The following is an 18078-nucleotide window of genomic DNA, read 5'->3' as shown; positions in this document are numbered from 1 at the left end:
ATGACAGTGGATCTGTCACGCTATTGTGTATGCTTGCCTTCGTTCTAAAGGCTAAATATCTTCAGGATGTGATAGGCCAACGCTACAACGCTGCATTTGTCATGGAAAAGCTGAATCTGATTTGAATGTGCATGTACACATTTTAATGCCAGGTGTAAATGTAATCTGCCTCACTGTAAATGTGCCAGCCAATAACAACCAGACGTTAGCCCATAGTCCTCCATCAGTGCTAATCATGAGTAAGTGGTTTCAAGTTGGTTCCAAGTGTTTGCTACAGTAGGTACATAAGAGGGGGCCATTTCCCCATGATTGCCAAGGGACACTGCTATAGGATTTACTATCCCATGGCCATGGACAAACTGTTTAACACAGGCTTTAACACAGTATTTGTTATTATTTAATTGATTAAATGCCTAGACTGTCTGTTGGCTGAAACCTGGCCACGTTTACATTGTTTATTGTATTAAATTATTCGTTCAATAAATAAATAATTCCAGTAGAAGGAAATTGCGTGGGGAGAAATATAGCTGCTGTTTTTAGATTCTCAGGTACAGTAAGTGTCTGTGCATGCGTGCGTGCGTGCGCTTGCATCCGTCTGCCCAGGCATTAGTCAGACAGCTGAAATGCAATAGATGCCGATTGTGCATTAAATGAAATACTCAACCTACCTTACAATTCTAGTTCTACTTTTAGCTTTATAGCCCAAAAATACTGTCTGTGACACAAATTCAATAAATGATGCTTCACAAAGTTACAGACCGGCAATCCGAAGCCCGCTATTACGACGCACTGCCATTCCAACTCGCTCAGTACTAACAGTGTGATCGTTTTCTTCCTGTGCGGAACACAGTGTACGGTAAGGCAATTTAGCCAGTAGTTTTCAACATAAGTTTGTAGTGAGCTCGTAGATCAGCTTTTTTCAGATTTGTACAGTATACATTTCACATTGTTAAGTGGTATACATTCTGCATAATGAGTATACTTTCTACTACTTTTTCCACCACAACCTTTACCCTAACCTGAGACCCTCAAAAATGTAAAACTACAAGGAAACGCACGCACGCACTCTTAGAGATGTGTGTCGTGCATCTGGCCATGAAAAGGCCTGTCGCCTTAATGCCCCTGGCCCAGATTTAATTTTCAAATCCTTTATCGACAATGGAACTTCATTTCACAGCCCATTAGCCTGCTGCTAAATGACTGCCAAGTGTTGGCGATATTTCACAGAGCAAGAGAGGAAGCGAGAAGAAAGTGTGAGAGACTGAGAAAAAGACGGCAAAGGAGAATGAGAGACCGATACAGAAAGAGAGAGAGAGAGAGATGCAGAGAAATGTAGGCCACACAGACAGAGAAGTCATAATAAATTCACTTTGTGAAATGTCATTTTGCTTTGGTTTGTGGAGAAATGCCAATTCTCTGCACTTTGCACAGGGGATCAGTGGCAGCAGACAGCCTTTGTACTGCTGCAATGAAGTCAATGGTGTAATATTATATTTTCTTTACCTGATAATGAAGAGGTAGAGGGATAGCATGAAGCCAAATATGAATCAGAATGTATAGTAGGCGTATTGGGCAGTATTTCTTTGTCAAGGCAGGGTGGCACCCCCAGAGAGGAAAGCGTAGACTTAGAGGATTGTATATGCTATTAAATACATCTAATCATACATCGATTCGATTTGGATTCCCCAAGAGAGGGATTTGTGGGATATGATAGGCCTATACTCTGCAGACAACTGCATTAAATCAAACCAAACTTGTTTATTGCAATTTGCAAATCGTTGTCTCCACACCTCAACTTTTAATGTTGTTTGTTTTTTGTTTTTTTTGTAAATGAATGTCTTACTTTGTCATACTACACTACACAAAAATTGCATGTCTGCTATTTTTGTGCCGAGTTTAAAGTCGGTCCGTCCCATACAGTTACTTACAGTATTTATGCACGTGACCTTATATGCTATATGGGCATAGCAGTCATATCTGTGGTTCAAGACAACTGGATCTCCATATATGCCTATATATTAGCCTCATTAGGCCTTGCTGTGGCTACTCGTCTTCTGACTGTATGTGTCATGTGCCCATGCAAGCTTTAAGTCATTTCACACAGTGGCCATTTTGCACTTAAGTCATACTTAAAGGAGAATAGTGGGAATACTACTCATTTTCAACATTCAACTATGTCATTAATACACCTTAGATTTGTTGTGTAAATAATAATAAAAAGTCCACCCCCACACACACCTTCTGTGTAGCCGAGAACTGGAGGTCTAGAACTTGGGGTCTGTGATCAGTGACGTCACGTCTGTGTACTATTGGTAGTCCCAATACTTCATTCTGATTGGCTGGTTACCGTCACGTGACCGGTGTAAACTCACCGATAACCCACTCCTTCAATCACTTTGTATCAAACTGCAGCCTTGTAGCTGAACTGGGGAAGGGGAGCGCTTCATTGCTTTACAAACACATGCCGTGCGGGCGTCTAAGCACCGCCCGTCTCATATGACTGTGAATGTGTGGCTCCAGGCAGCCCCGTAAAGATATCAAGAGCTATTCTCCCGTCACATAGGCTACTTGCGGGGAAAAACAAGGAAGTGCTGTGGCTCTGGCTCGCTCGCTCTGGTGGCGCAAAGCGTAGATACTTTTGTGAATGTAATAGTTTTATTAGGTTAATATTGCTATAATGTTTGTAACCGTTTTAGAAAAGCAATAAGCCACTCGAGGCCCCAGCTTACCGGGTATTTTACACTGGCTGTGGGGGTAGAAGACTGCCTACGCCCCCAGCCAGTGTAAAATACCCGGTAACCTGAGACCTCTCATGGCTTATTGCTTAATTTGGCCTGTGGAGTACACCGACGGGATGTCACTAATTTCAGATTTTAGCGTTGTACAGAAGAACAGTTCAAAGTGCTCTTTATTTCCATGCAACATCACATTGCTTTTCCATGCCCAAGTTGTAACCCTGCCGTAACTGTAACCACATGGGAATACAGAGCGAAAACAAGCAGATGTTATAACAGAGATCTGTCTCTCTTTGAATGTGTGTGCCGGGATGGCTGTATGACTTATCCCTTGTGCATCGATTAGCTTGATGCACAACAGGTGTGTCATCACACCCCGCTCTGAGACTAATTAGTTTGACTCAGGCCAGGTGTGACTGCTTAAATCACCCATCCTACAGTACAGGGATTCATGTGTCCTGACTCCCACCTGAAGCGTTAGATGTATTTATGTAAGTACTTGTAAAGAACTACAGGTCCAAATGTTAACTACACGAACAGAAGGTTGTCACATGTGAATGTGAACACAGGGGGGGCATACGTTGGTCTGACATGCGCGGCGACGTGGCCGGTTAAGAGTCATGGCTCCGACATGCGTTGTTGGTTAAGACATGCGTTGCCGGGTAAGACACATGCGTGGCCGGTTAAGAAGACTCACCCGTGGCTGTTACGTTAGGGTTTGGGGTAGGGTGTCGGACTATTGCATGTCGGACTGTTAGTACAGTATATCGGACCAAAGATATGCACACAACACAAGTCTATGTTTCTACTGACCTAAAATAGCATCTTTATACCATTGATATAATTTGTGATACTTTGTTTCTCTGCCTTTGTCCTATACTGTTAACCATATTATGGGTTTATCTGTGAGTGTGTGCGCTAGCAGGGGAGGCTTTTACCTCAGAGACATGCAGCCCTTAAGGACAACCTACAGCTACGAAGGTTCTTAGCAACGTGTATGTATGGGTGTGTGCGTGCACCTGTGTGTCTCTCCAAGGGCTTGCATCTTGTCGCCACCACTCAGTGTCAAAAGAGAGGCTCCCTTTCTTTCTCCTCTATTTCTTTTTCTTTCTCCTTTATTAACAAACTCCCCCTTCTCTCCGCTCTGTCGCCTCTCTCTCTATTTCTCTCTCTTCTCTAAAAAGCAAAGCTGTGTTGAGGCAACTACTCTCCTGCATGAGATGGTGGGGAACAAACGAGGGAGTGTTGGGTTGGGGGCAAAGGAGGCCGTCCCTATGTTCCTCAGGTTCTAAATTATGTTCCCCGCGTTCTATGTTTCCCACTTACCTTATAGGGTTATAGAACCCGAGGAACATAGAACCTGGGGAAGAGTGCAGTGAACGCAGGAAAGAAGAACAGAGAAAAAGGACAGAGGGAAAGTACTTTTTAAAATTGAAAACACGCAATGTTTTCATCGTATGATGTGGCCGTTCAACAAAGTACAAATATTCCGCCTGATAGATGAAAGCACAGACGAGAGAGAGAGAGAAAGGACAATAAAAAGGGGTACCGGTATATTAAATAAGAAAGAGTGAGACAGAACTGATGCATGGATGCCAGAGAGAGAGAAAGAGAGAGACAATACAAAGTTCAAAGAGAGAGAGAGAGAGAGAGAGAGAGAAAGAGCAGGTTGTGAACACTCATATGCTTTTTATAGCTTGGCCATATTCACCACTTAACATGAGAGTGTAAAATGGACACTCTTGTAGTGTATCTGGTACTATCGATCTGGCCGTTAGTGAGCTACAATTTACAGAGCAGTGTGACATTTATGTCTGAAGCAGACATGCAGCTGAATAGAAGCTACGACCTTGGCCCAGCTGCTGCTGCTGGATTTATCACCTGGTTATTTGGGTTTGGAAAATATTGCAGAAAAATTGCCATATGAGTGGATTTTTAAGGGCTAATGTCAGCTCGGAGCCCTTTGGAGGGCTCAGAAGTTGAGTAGAATTCAAGTTGGTAGAAATGGAATGTTTTGAATCCTTCCTAAATCCAAATCACATGACATTTGTGACTCTTTTTGATACAGAGACAATCATGACGGCAAGACTAACTGATCAGAAGAGGAGAAAAACTGTTTTTTTTTATCCAAAATTAATTAATAGCACAGGCAGACTTCACATACTAGAGCATGTCTGAAATAAATTACTCCAATAACTCCAAAACTGCCAACTGGTGGGTCAAACTGAAAGAACCAATATGTCAATTTGAAGCTATGATTCCCTGCTTTCACATGACATGAACAAAACAAAAATTAAGTGCCTTGCTCAGGGACACTTCTACTGTGCACATAGACTGGGTGAGCTGACAGTTGAACCGGTGAGCGGTGACCATCCAATTCCCGGCACCTCTCTACCCACTCAGTTACAGCCGCCTTTTTACCACCTTACTTTTTACAGTAGACTCTGATTCAGCTGCACCTGTGTGTCGTTACCATTTAGAGTTGAATCTACTGCTTCTGCTGCTTCTGAAGTGTAACTTCCTTAACCACTTGCAAGCATCCGTTTTCTGCCGCTAAAATAGCAGTTTGTCTTTGACAAATATTGTCTATCTTTCCTCCTTCCTCTTCCTCTCTCCTAAAAGACCATGCACCCTCACCCCTGAACCAGTGGTTCTCAAAGTGGGGTCCAGGGACTCTCAGGGTTCTTTGAGGAGGTTTCAAATGATAGACTGACTCTAACTCTGAGAGTAAACAAATGGAACCAAATTGAGGTCCTTTTGGTACCATTTGTACACTCGCAGAGTTATGGGAGTCAGTGCTCTAAACAAAATCTTCCTCTTTTGTCCACCCCATCCAAATGCAAACTGATACTAGTCGGAGCCATGTTGTTCGCGCTAATTGTTGATCTGTTCATGAGGTCATTGTTTATCCCCCAAAATCATGAAAGCCAATGTCTCCTAAAAAGTGTACTGCGCATTGACTTTCAGTGTACCTCTAAAGGATTACATGCTTGCTTTGCAACTTGAGGAAAGCTTGCGGATAGTGAGATATTTCACAATGCTAGAAAATGTTATTTTGTGTCTGTCAAAGGGGTGTTGAGCTGAGTACAGGAAAGATGTTGCTGCCTGGATAGCGATGCCAGATGGGCTAACTAGCTAGCTGTCAATTGTAATATGACAATGCAGACAGCTGTCGCTTGTAATTACAATGCGGCAGCATTTATGTTTTGTTCAGGCTGCAGGGGTGATCACATCAGATTTGGGTATTCAGATGTCTGCGACCTATACTGTATCTGCATTGGTTGCTATGGTAACGATGTAACAACATGCTGTAGGTGTGAGTAATGTTGTACAACGATGTCACTCGCAGAAAGTAGCAGATCAGTGCAATGCATTATGAGCTTGTAGATCATGACGGACAGGCTTCAGTCCAAGTAGTTTGACATTGACAGACTTCCAGAGATCTCCGCCTAATAAGTCTTGCAACGTTCTAATTCTATTATATATGGGCTAGAGGTGGATGATAACAAAAAACAATAAGGACAGAGGTGGTCCTTCCCAGAGCCATCTAATAGAAGAGTTGCGATATTGAGGGGGCAGAAAACAGCCCGGTCACGTGGTTCATGTACTCGTACGAGCCCATAGACTCCAATGCATTTCGTAAACTTCCAGTTGTCCCTAATTGAAGCCTTCAAATAGGGACAAACCAATAGAAGTCTATGTAGAAGTCTGGTATTGGACTGGCCCCATGAAGTGAACGGAGTTTGCGTAACTCTGTCTATACTGGCTCTGGTCCTTCCTAATCTGGGTAGAGGGCATTCATTTGGTGTCAATCATGTGAGGACATGATTGTTTGCAAGGAGGTGCCAGTGAATTTCCTGTTCACCCTCTGTATTGTAACGGCTTAAATATGATACCAGAATACGAATACTTTGTCAGTTGGGGCTGGCCACTACGGTGGTCAGCCAGGCTCCTGTGGGAGCTAGCCTGTGCTATACTGTATTTTGTAATCTATCTTTGCTTAAATAAACCATCTGAGGGAAACATCGTCAAGGTGTCTGCTGTGTCTCAAACTTTCTCCGTTGCTCTCCAGTTTATGCACGGTAGGACTAGAGTGCCCTAAAATGATTTACTACAGTAGGTTTGATTGTTTCCTTCACCGGCTGTGAATACATTGAATTTATTAGGCAGACTTATTATGCGAGACTTAAGTGTCCAGACTGAGCCCAGACTGAGACACTTTAGAAAAAATCACATTTAAATTGCATTTCAAACCACATATATAGGTGTGTGGTTCATTCATATCTGATTAGCATGCTGTTTCCATGTTTGTTTGTTTTTCTTTGCCGTATACAGATTTGATAAATTCAATGTGATTCCATTATGGATTGGCGAAATTACATCTGATTTGGACTGCCATTTTCTCAATATTTAGTCTTAGATACGAACAGACGGCTGTTGCAGTTGCAGATCCTCACAGCAATATTTATTTAATTCTCTGTCAAAAATCTATCTTATGCAAATGCTAGTTTATATTGATTCACACCATTACTTTTTCATGTGAAAGAACAACACTGGTCAACTCCAAGCAATGTGACTGACAAATCAGAGTCATAATTGCCATACATTGATGTGTTATTTAGCATTCTCTGCTCTTGGTGGTCTGTTTGAGGTACAGTAAATTAATCGTTTGACTCTCCTCCTGCACAAGGACATCATTTTGGACATTACATTTCCATGGCTTTTCTTGCATGACGCTGAGGAAATTACTGCTCTGAGCACAGTCCACTGCTCTTAAACATAATGAAAAGTGAGCATGCCATGCCCCGACCACCACTCTGTTGACTGCGCTTCGAGCTGGCTCTGCAATTTCCCATTGTCTTGTTTTTGTATCACCACACTAGACTGCTATCACACAAATTACTGTCATTGCCTGGTCTTCAAATTAAGTTTTGTGTTGCTATATATTTTTTAATGAACTGCGCATTTCAGAGTCAGTGGTGGATGAGTACACACACAGCCATTGCTGTGTAATACAAGTACTATATCAGATGAAAGACTTTTCTGTAAAACTGATGAAAAGTCTCTGCTATGTAGCATCAACACCAAATCAATATTAATTGGAGAAGTCGGAAAAACCAACATTGCCTGAGAAACGTTACTGATATTTGACATGTCGTTAAATATTTGTGAAGCTTGCATAAGTGAATTAATGTGTTGTTCCTGCGATTTTGGATAGTTCGGTCAATATTTGGGGAATATTAGAAACTACAAAATCAGTGTCTGCCGGTACAGGAGTAAAGTATCTGCCCACCACTGTGCAGACTGGGGTCAGTTGTTCCACTGTGCCTCTGGCTTGGCTCGACCAGACCCATACAGAGAGAGAGTTGCGACACGCTTTGATCTCGCCGCAAAGCGGGGTGCTATGGGCTCTATAGTTCCAAACATTGGAACTTCCCCATTGAGATAGAATGAGTACTCCATTCTTACAATGGAAGCCTATGCTAGTGAGGTAACTCTCTCTTTCAATGGGTCTGGCAATGAACACAATTGGCTGTTTTCAGGATGGGTGGGAAGCTGGGGAGGGCAGTCTCTATTGCTGCACTAGAGACTCCTATAGGATAAAGAAAAGTGGATACATTGTTTTAAACTCCAAAAGCTATGTCTGTAAACCAGAGAGCTTGACTGACTCATGTATAATAGTACGACTTCACATAAATGCACGCACGCACGCACACATTATTTCTGTCCTCTCAGTCGATAGAAAGGCCATTGCCTAAAATACAATGGTCAACGAGGCACTTAACTTTGAATCGGTGACAACTTAGAGGAATGTTTAATGAGTGTGTGGGTGAATAATCGTGTGAGTGTGTTGCATAACTTCAGATACATTACCAGGCAGCAGAGGAATACACGACACTCAAATTGACTCAGTTAACTTAATTCAAGTACAATTATGAGTTTTTCTATAAGTTGTTTATACTTTACTGTATGATGTGTGAGAAGATGAACAAAATGACCTGTTATCGCCTATCCCAGCCTGTTCTGTAATATAAAGTAGCAGAGTGTAGCATAGTGTAATGTTGCTCTTCATGTCCATGTACATCCATAGTACATTATTACCTTGGCTCTGAATTCAAGTGTCCTTGAGGAATACACTGAGCTGCCGACTTCTCACTCATTATATAGCTGTGCTTAAAGCTGCAATCCGGAGCTTATTTTAATGATTTAAACATCACTTTGACAAATCTGTATGGAAGAGAATAACACATTAGCAGTGGTTGAGTGGAGGTGCACTCTATATTCTTCCATTGAGAAATGTAGACCCTGGTGTCTGGGTGGAACACCCATTGGTTGAGAAGTATAGCCCTGCCTGAAGCTAACAAACCCAATTATGTCCTCTGGCCAAGGGCAGATTCCGTCTTGAACGGTAGATTTGTCCCATGACTGGCGGTTTCCCATGCAGCCCGCAATAATCTACCGCTTTACTGCATGATGGAGAACACCTAGGTTCTAATCCCACAAGAGGACATAAAATGTAGGGATCTTTAAAGAATCAGAAATTGTGTCTCAAATGTAAATGGTTAACACAATTACAGGAAAATGAAAAGTTGAATGGTTCAGACTCATTTTAGAAATGTATTGGTTCCCAGCAGTGGTCAAAGACAGACATGTTTCAGCCTTAAATGCCTTTGTCATAATCTTTTGATTATTTCGTGCAACTCATTGTGTAAAAGCTCTAGACCAGCGGTCCCCAAACCGTTTAGGCCCCTGTTACCTCCTCCTGGCCTAGCTGACACACCCCCCCAACGCTCAGTCTCGTTGTATTTGGCCCGAAAATGATAATATTTTAATATGATTATGGCAAATAATCACAGAATGTCACTGCACTGAGAGACATGCAGGTGCTGTATACTCCAGTCCACAGCTGCTCTGTACATCTCCTTATAACAGTGTTTACCGCATTTTGCCGTTTGTGTTAAATAACACTGTAAAACCACCATTGCCCTTTTCATGTCATGCACCCCCTTGAGGGTGTTCGCGCACCACAAGGGGTGCACGCACTACAAGGGGTGCACGCACCACAGTTTGGGAACCCCTGTTCTATAGACAAACTAAACACTGCTCTTTGTTTCTTAGTGGACAGTGTCTGGAGGGAGCCGTCTTAACATCTCCACCATGTGTGCTGTCATTGGGCACAATTTGTTCGTGTTAACATTATTACCTCTGTTTGCACAGGTACTTTCACACCATCTACCTGGGCATCCGCAGTCGTCGGAGCGGTGAGACGGAGCGCTGGCGCTACTACTGGAGGATGGTGTATGAGTTTGCTGACGTCAGCATGCTCCACCTGCTGGCTACGTTTCTGGAGAGTGCTCCACAACTGGTGCTGCAGCTCTGCATCATCATACAGACATACAAACTCCAGGCTGTACAAGGTAACATGCTCTCCCTGTCTGTCTATCTCTCTTTCTCTCTCACACACACACACACACACACACACACACACACACACACACACACACGTGTGTGTGTGTGTGTGTGTGTGTGTGTTTTCATGCCCAGTGCCTCAGTGCCCGAGTGCCCTATGTGGTTTTCAAATGAGATGATGGTCAGGTGAATTGGTGGTATCTTGAGGCAGCAGAAAATTCCATTGACCAACAAAATGTGATCAAAGTCTCAGTATTTCATGCTATTTAAAGGGTTCATTATTCAGAACTAGACCTGTGCCCGTCGGCCACCGGCATACTTGGGAACGATGCATGTTGGGAACCTAGTATGCAAGCAACCCGTTGTACCCGTTCTAACAGCTGTGTCCCATCTGAAGAGTGCTGTAGCAACTCATAATGTAATAACTGCTCAAACTGACTAGTGGACTAGTTAGCCTGACCAGAGCCTTTTGTTGTGTTTCTGGACAACGTGTATCCCACCGACTCAAGGCTGGGCACTGCCCTCCCTGTGGTGGTGTGGAACGTGTGTCAAATTTCCACCCATCTGTCTGTGTCCCTTTTTATGCCCATATATGGAGATTTCTGTATCTGTCGCTCTGTGTCCCTTTATCCTATATATGGAGTTCTGTATCAGGCATGCCCAAATTTTGAGTGTTGTGTCAGAAAAGGCCAGCTCCATATATGGAGCCTGGGCAGGGGCCCTCTCCAGAGCCCGGGCAGAGGCCTTTTGTGGCGGGTCTGGACAACCGTGGCTCCGACCGACTCGACACTTGGCACTGCACTCCCTGTGGGGGTGTGGAACGTGTGTGTCGAATTTGAAGTCGGTGGGGTGAACGGTTCTCGAGTTACGTAGATTACAGACATACGTACATACAGAGACTTGGTGCATTTATAGATAGATGTGAGTTCTCAATGCATGTACTCAAAATGAAATTAAGCAATCAAAATATAATTGAATTCAAAGGGCATCACATTCAGTCAAGACATCACTCATGTTAAACATGGCACGACATTGCCAAGAGACTCGTCATTGACTTCATTGTCATTGATCATACCAATGGACGCCTGTCATCTACTTCCGGGCCGCTTCCCTACTTCCTTCACAGGTGTTACCACCGATGATACTAACGAGTAAGACGCGCGAACGCGGGAAGCGAACGCAGATCGTAAATTGCAATAACAATTAGAATAAATTGTGTCCATATATGGGCACAAAAGGGGCCAGGTCAACAACAAACAAATCACTGGCCCCTTTTGTGCCCATATATGGAGCTGAGTGGACCTGGCCCCTTTTGTGCCCATATATGGAGCTGAGTGGACCTGGCCCCTTTTGTGCCCATATATGGAGCTGAGTGATTGCTGATGCAACACACTCCATATTTGGATAGCGGGACAGACACACACACAGACAGACAGACAGACAGACAGACAGACAGACAGACATGATCTGCTAGGTCTCATAGTAAGTGCTCAATGCGTTCGCAATTACTCTGCTCTGTTACATTTGGTGTGCAGTGGTTCTCAAACCCCCTTCCCTACTTCCGGGACCCAAGTTTATTCCAAAATGGCGTGTGTGCATAGAGGCCATTGGCCCATATTCAGTGGAGGGAAGCCGGGGCAGGAAGGGTGATATTTGTCACTGCACAAACTCCTACGGGCTGGGGCAGCGCTGGCAGCGGGGAGCGTTGGACGGAGGCTCTTCTGTCCGGGTGGGGGTTCCTTACTGGCAGGTGAGCCAGTGAGATACAATAGCAGTATGTGAGCCCACACACATTTCTGTGTGTGGAAATACACACAGAAATGTACGGCATAACGATGTCGATGCACATGCCCTAAATGTACTTTAGAGTCCATGGCCATATTTTGTGTGTCTTAAGTACCAGGTCTTATGACTTAACTTAAGACCTGGAGGCGTCAATGCTATTTGGACACTCAGAATAGCCAAATGGCATTGATCACGCCTCCAGGTCTTAAGTTAAGTAATAAGACCTGGTACTTAAGACACGCAAAAACTCATGATCCATGTTTCCAGCATAGCCTATCAAAATAGGCTAATTTGATCATTATGCTAATGTTTCTATACTGTACTCTACTGTAGGTCCACGTGTTTCACTTACAGAATGAATTAAACACTTGCATGTTCAATAAGGGATTAGTGTTGGGAAGCTGGCAGAGGACTGTGTCCTTGTGTGGAAAATGTTCCTGTTTCCTTCAAGTGACTCCTTGAACTGGTGTCGGTGGATTAAGTGTGATGATGTATACAATTTTACTTCGTTTTCACGTACTGTAGCTTTCCTGCTTGCTTTTACACTGCGTGGCTTTGTTTTTTGTTTTTACTGCGGTCATTTGTTAGCCTACTAGATAGAGAGAGCAATTAAGTTATACGATTTGGGCTCATTCACTCATTGTACCTTTATCTTCTCCCACTGCTCTCGATTGGCCGACCATTAAGACTGCTCTGAGTACTTAACAGCTTGTTGCGTTCTGTCCCACATACATTCTACGGTGCATATTGCAGAGTGTGATGTATTTGTTTTACTTAGTTTTTGCTTAGCTAATTATATTGCCTGTTTGCATTTAGACCGGGTTGTGTTGTTTTTTTTGCTTATGCGTTATGCTGCTGTATTGTTCTTAGTCAATGGCGGTCAGCGGTGCAGATAGAGAGACATTAATCCAAGTTTCAGGCTCATTGTTCTCTCCAAACAAAGAAGATGGCGGCAGGAAGGTTGTGTTGTATAATGGATGTCAAATCATACAACTATGTATGAAATGCAGAGAAAATCCACAGGCTTTGGTTATTATGACGTCCACCCCAATCCCCCTGTCTGCTTCTGCCCGGTGGAGTCCTGGAACACCAGATGACAACACTGACAGGGGCCCTAACTGTAGCCAAACTGATGGCAGACCTAGCGTGACACAGAGGATGGAGGAGGCAGGCATGTACAGTAGTTGTGCACGCAAGCCTAAAGAGCACTGCTGGAAAACAATGCTTGTGGATTCGGAACGTGCCCGCATGTCAAGAAATTGTCCTTTCAAGCTGATGGTTCAGATATGGACCATCGGATATGGACTGCACAATTATTCATCTCAACGTAATGATTCTTACTCATGAGAAAGAGGAAATGTGACTACTTGTCGGCACAAGTAACGCTGGGGTGTTATTTTTCTCAGAAACATGGCTTGACAGCTCCATTATTAACGCTGAGATAGAAATTGAACATTTTACAGTCATTAGGATAGATATAGGATCTGTAAAGGAGGTAGTGTTTGTGTTTTTGTTCTAATATCAGACATATAGGATTTAATGTTAGATCCTTTCCTTTTTTTTTTACATTTTATTTATTTTATTAGCTAAGTCTAAACCCATTAATTGAAGCCTGTTACAGACAGCCAGATCATTTACGAATTTTTAGAAGTTCAAATGACTTTGTTAAATCTAAGATGATTGTCATTGTATATTTTAATACCAATGTCCTAAAGACTCTCATTATCAGCTAAAAACACTTTGGTCTCTCCAGTTTTCAAATGTGCTATGGTGGATAGGATAGCTGATTGGGGTTGTTTTAAATCATTACCTTTAATCAGCTTTTGACAAGCCCATGAAAGTAGTTATGATCAAAGTTAGAACAGAACCCTGGATTTACGCAGTCAAGAAATGAGTAGGCCTATTTTACCAAATATGAGTTATACAAGATGTGAACAACTTGAGTATGCCATTGTTTGAAGAAATGAAGTCAACAGTGTGACAATCCACAATAATGCTCTGATGTCTCAACCTGATTGTGCCGATCACATAATCCATCTCCTTGGATTTGAGTCAGATTGAACACTTGTCCCCTATCCGCCCTCTCGTTTCTGTGTCTGTAGCATCTAATAAACTACATAGTGCTTAATATAGTCTCTGACAAGACAGTTGACAGTGACTGGATGTAACATGTTGTGTACTGATTACGCTTACCGCATAAACCTCACTGCTGCAACTGTCTTTCTTTGAGAAGTGTGTATTTGAGTGTTCTTTCCTTGCAGAGAATCCCTGAAAATACATTCTGCTCACTGCCTCACTTAGGGCTCCAACGCAATGTCAGGTGGCACCAAAATAAATGTGAAAGATCTGAATATATTGGGTCCCTGACGTCATGGTGGAGTCAATAACGTTATACTTTATATTCAACAAATCGTTATGAGTCTTGAATTCATCACGTTGCAACACCAAAACGCTGACAGTTGAGTTCTCCCTTCCTGTCATTCCTTCCCGCCTCTGTGACAAGAAGTCAGCAAGAGGGAGTGATGCATATAAAGCCCTCAGTCGGAATTTAACTCTAAGGGTGTTGAAATGGTCCTTTTGCGCACTCTCAGAATAAAGTTACCACTCAGGATTTTGAAGTGTACAGCCCACAGCAGGCCTCCAAGCACTCCCATGTCCTATATTACTGCAAGATGCTGTCTGCCTCGCAAGCACGCACTCGCGCAAACATGCATGCGCACACACACACACACACACACACACACACACACACACACACACACACACACACACACACACACGCACACGCACTCACGCACACACACGATTGTGAAGCAGTTCAACTCCGATACAGTATGTCTAATATGTACACAGCAAAGTCCTGACTGCTAATTTAACTCTGCATAATTATGACATCGTGGTGAATTTAATTAATAATAAAACCTGTAAGTCTACAGTGAATTAACACGGGCTTCTTTTAAAAGGCTAAAGTACAGGGTAAACTATTGCACCCTTCTTTGTCTTTTGTTTTGGGTTGACTGCAGGTGCGGTGGTCTCAAAAGCATGAAGGAAAACTGGCAGAAAAAGATTTGCTCACTACGGTCAAGGAAGACTCCTTAGACAGAGACTTACATTTTTATTTTGTGATGCTCATAAAGTGCTCTACTCAAAGAGAGGTTAAAATTAGCAAATGTTTTGGTCCTTCGCCAGTGCTATATGAGTGGATCACAGACAAACAAGTTGCTCTTGTTAGCGAGAGAGAGAGAGAGAGAGAGAGAGAGAGAGAGAGAGAGAGAGAGAGAGAGAGAGAGAGAGAGAGAGAGAGAGAGAGAGAGAGAGACACACAGAATTCCTTTGTGGATCTGGGCCAACTCTACATCTCCTAAAGCACACACTATTTTTAGGGATTGTCTGCTAGCACATTTACATTCTGTGTGTATGTGAGATGTGTCTGATGTGAGAAATCTGAGTGGGAGAAATCTTGAATAGGTGGTGAAGAAGATGCTGCATGCTGAGCTCTGTAAATTAATGCAATTCTGAGTCGACTTGAAAGCACAGAGCAAAATCTATTAATTCAACTACAGTAGCTGAATGGGAAGGCAACTAAAGCCTACAGCAGTGATCAGTGCAGACAGAGGGATAATGACTGTATTATTTTCAATTCACACTCAATACTGTAGTTACTGTGAATTTGCAGGCTAAAGCAACAGTTTAATTAAAGCAGGGGTGCCCACAGCCCCACACCGACTCAATGAGATCTACCCACTCAGAATAAATATTATCCAATTTTTTTAGGGTTTTTAACTTTGTAATGCTACTGACATTTATGTACTGTACAGCACTTGTGGCAGATGCCAAAAAGTTGTATATATATATATTCTTTTTTAGGGGCATGCCATGTGGTCTACCTACACACAGTGCACAGCCTTTGTGATCTACTGGTAGATTGATCTACCTTTTGGGCGCCCCGAATTAAAGGTGATCGATGTGGATCGTACTCGTACAACAGTTCATTGCGGGCCTCGATCTGGTCGTAATGCATTAACGGATACTTGCTTCCCGTGTGTCTTGTCTCAGGCATGACGGCGGCCGCCTCCTTGGTGTCCCTGGCGTGGGCCCTGGCGTCCTACCAGAAGGCGCTGCGTGACTCGCGGGACGACAAGAAGCCCATCACCTACCTGGCCGTCATCATTCAGTTCTGCTGGCACTTCTTCACCATCGCGGCGCGCGTCATCACCTTCGCCCTGTTTGCCTCCGTGTTCCAGCTCTACTTTGGCATCTTCATCGTGCTGCACTGGTGCATCATGACCTTCTGGATCGTCCACTGTGAGACGGACTTCTGCATCACCAAGTGGGAGGAGATTGTGTTCGACATGGTGGTGGGCATCATCTACATCTTTTCCTGGTTCAACGTCAAGGAAGGGAGGACAAGGTAGGGAGGAGGAGGACGCCCGTCTCTCCTCTGTTGTGTTTTCCCCATTTACTCCATTGTTTGTGTTTTTGGTTCAATAAGTAATAACTGACCATGTTCCGTGGGCTCCCTGCACAGAAAATAGCCAATCTACAAGTGAGTGTGTAGATCGGAGACACCCGCGCACAAAGTATAAAATCGGCTTTACTAGTGTATGGATGGGATGTACCTGTGATAAATTAGCCTTTAGTTTACTGTACATGGATGTACAGTACATCTATGAATTAAACTTCTTAAAAACGTGAATGAATACTCTTCTTAAAGTATGAAAATTCTGAAACACTTGACTGATTTGACTGAGTGAGTTCAGGTAATTGGGTTAGGCATGGAATATTGCTGCAGTCTGATGAATACCTTGAAAATCCACGTTCAATTTGATATTTTGTTTTCCTTGGTTCCTTGAGTTAAATGAACAGTAAACACCCAGTATGTTGGCAAGCTAGTAACAATATAGGTACGGTAGCTAGCAAGCCATTGATTAATTTAACGTGATCCTATAATGTGCTATCTGTCTGTGGCAGGTGTCGTCTCTTCATATATTACCTGGTCATCTTGGTGGAGAATGCAGCTTTGAGTGCGCTGTGGTACGTCTACCGCTCCCCGCACAACACAGACGCCTTCGCCGTACCTGCACTCTGCGTCATCTTCAGCAGTTTCCTCACCGGCGTGGTCTTCATGCTAATGTACTATGCCTTTTTCCACCCCAACGGCCCGCGCTTCGGACGTTCCCCCAGTTGCCAGGCCCTCGACCTGGACCCCACGGCACAGTTCTCCATGCTGCCACCAGACGGCGCCACCAACTCCCTGCGCTCCAACCGCGGCGGCTCCTCCACGCTGGAGCGCGACGCGGCAAAGTACTCTGAGCGGGACGGGTGCATGCCGGTGTTCCAGGTGCGTCCCACCGCCCCTTCCACGCCCTCCTCTCGTGCGCCGCGCCTCGACGAGACCGTCATCAAGATTGACCTCTGTCGCAACCGCTACCCGGCCTGGGAGCGCCACGTCCTGGACAGGAGTATACGGAAGGCCATCCTGGCCATTGACTGTTCCCCGAGTCCGCCGCGGCTGCAGTACAAAGACGATGCTCTCGTGCAGGAGAGGTTAGAGTATGAGACCACGTTGTAGTCTGAACGTGAAATCGTCAGATCCCCTGGACAGTGGGGTAATGGGAACACCATTTGTCGGAGGGCTGTCCTCTCAACAAATGAACAGCAGCAAGGACTATGGCAATATGTTTTTAACCCTTGCTGCTTCGGCTTCTTTACTTCGCTTACTCATCAAAACCCCACGACTCCCCGCCTCCACCACTACCACAGCAACCCCGAGTCCCATTTCTCTTTTTGTCTCTCCGCATTAGTCCACACACAGGAGGCTAGTTTTGATTAACATAGGAGAGCATTAGCAAAAGGTCTGGCTGATGTGTGGCTGTGTTTCTTCTTCTTATGAAGGAGATGGCCAATCTATTGTTGTCATTTTTACGACATGCTTGTCAGGGAAAATTACACAGTAAGAAATAAAGGCACAAAAACGGAATGCTTCAAAGGCTTATGTGAATCTGGAAAAAGTTGCATTGACAAGCATTTGCCGAGTTTGGATCTGTTGATGACAATATGAGCACCCCTCTGTGTCACCAACGTCTTGGAACAGTTCCACATAGACTGCCCATGTTGGCTCATTATGACACACAATACATGTCATCGA

The 18078-nt window shown here is 43.9% G+C and overlaps 1 protein-coding gene across 1 annotated transcript in view; it reads left to right on the top strand.

Annotated features, from left to right (window-relative positions):
* Positions 1 to 17570, top strand: part of xkr4 (XK related 4) — a 32610-nt gene extending 15040 nt beyond the window's left edge. The window contains exons 2-4 of the mRNA XM_080777301.1: positions 9954 to 10153; positions 15987 to 16341; positions 16902 to 17570. Coding sequence (XP_080633427.1) covers positions 9954 to 10153; positions 15987 to 16341; positions 16902 to 17502 — 1156 coding nt within the window. The 3' untranslated portion in view covers positions 17503 to 17570. The remainder of the gene's footprint in view (positions 1 to 9953; positions 10154 to 15986; positions 16342 to 16901) is intronic.
* Positions 17571 to 18078: the final 508 nt, after the last annotated feature.

This window comes from Protomyctophum bolini (genome assembly GCF_963924005.1).
Source record: "Protomyctophum bolini genome assembly, chromosome: 12".
Lineage (NCBI taxonomy): Eukaryota > Metazoa > Chordata > Actinopteri > Myctophiformes > Myctophidae > Protomyctophum > Protomyctophum bolini.
This window is presented reverse-complemented; position numbering and strand designations above follow the sequence as displayed.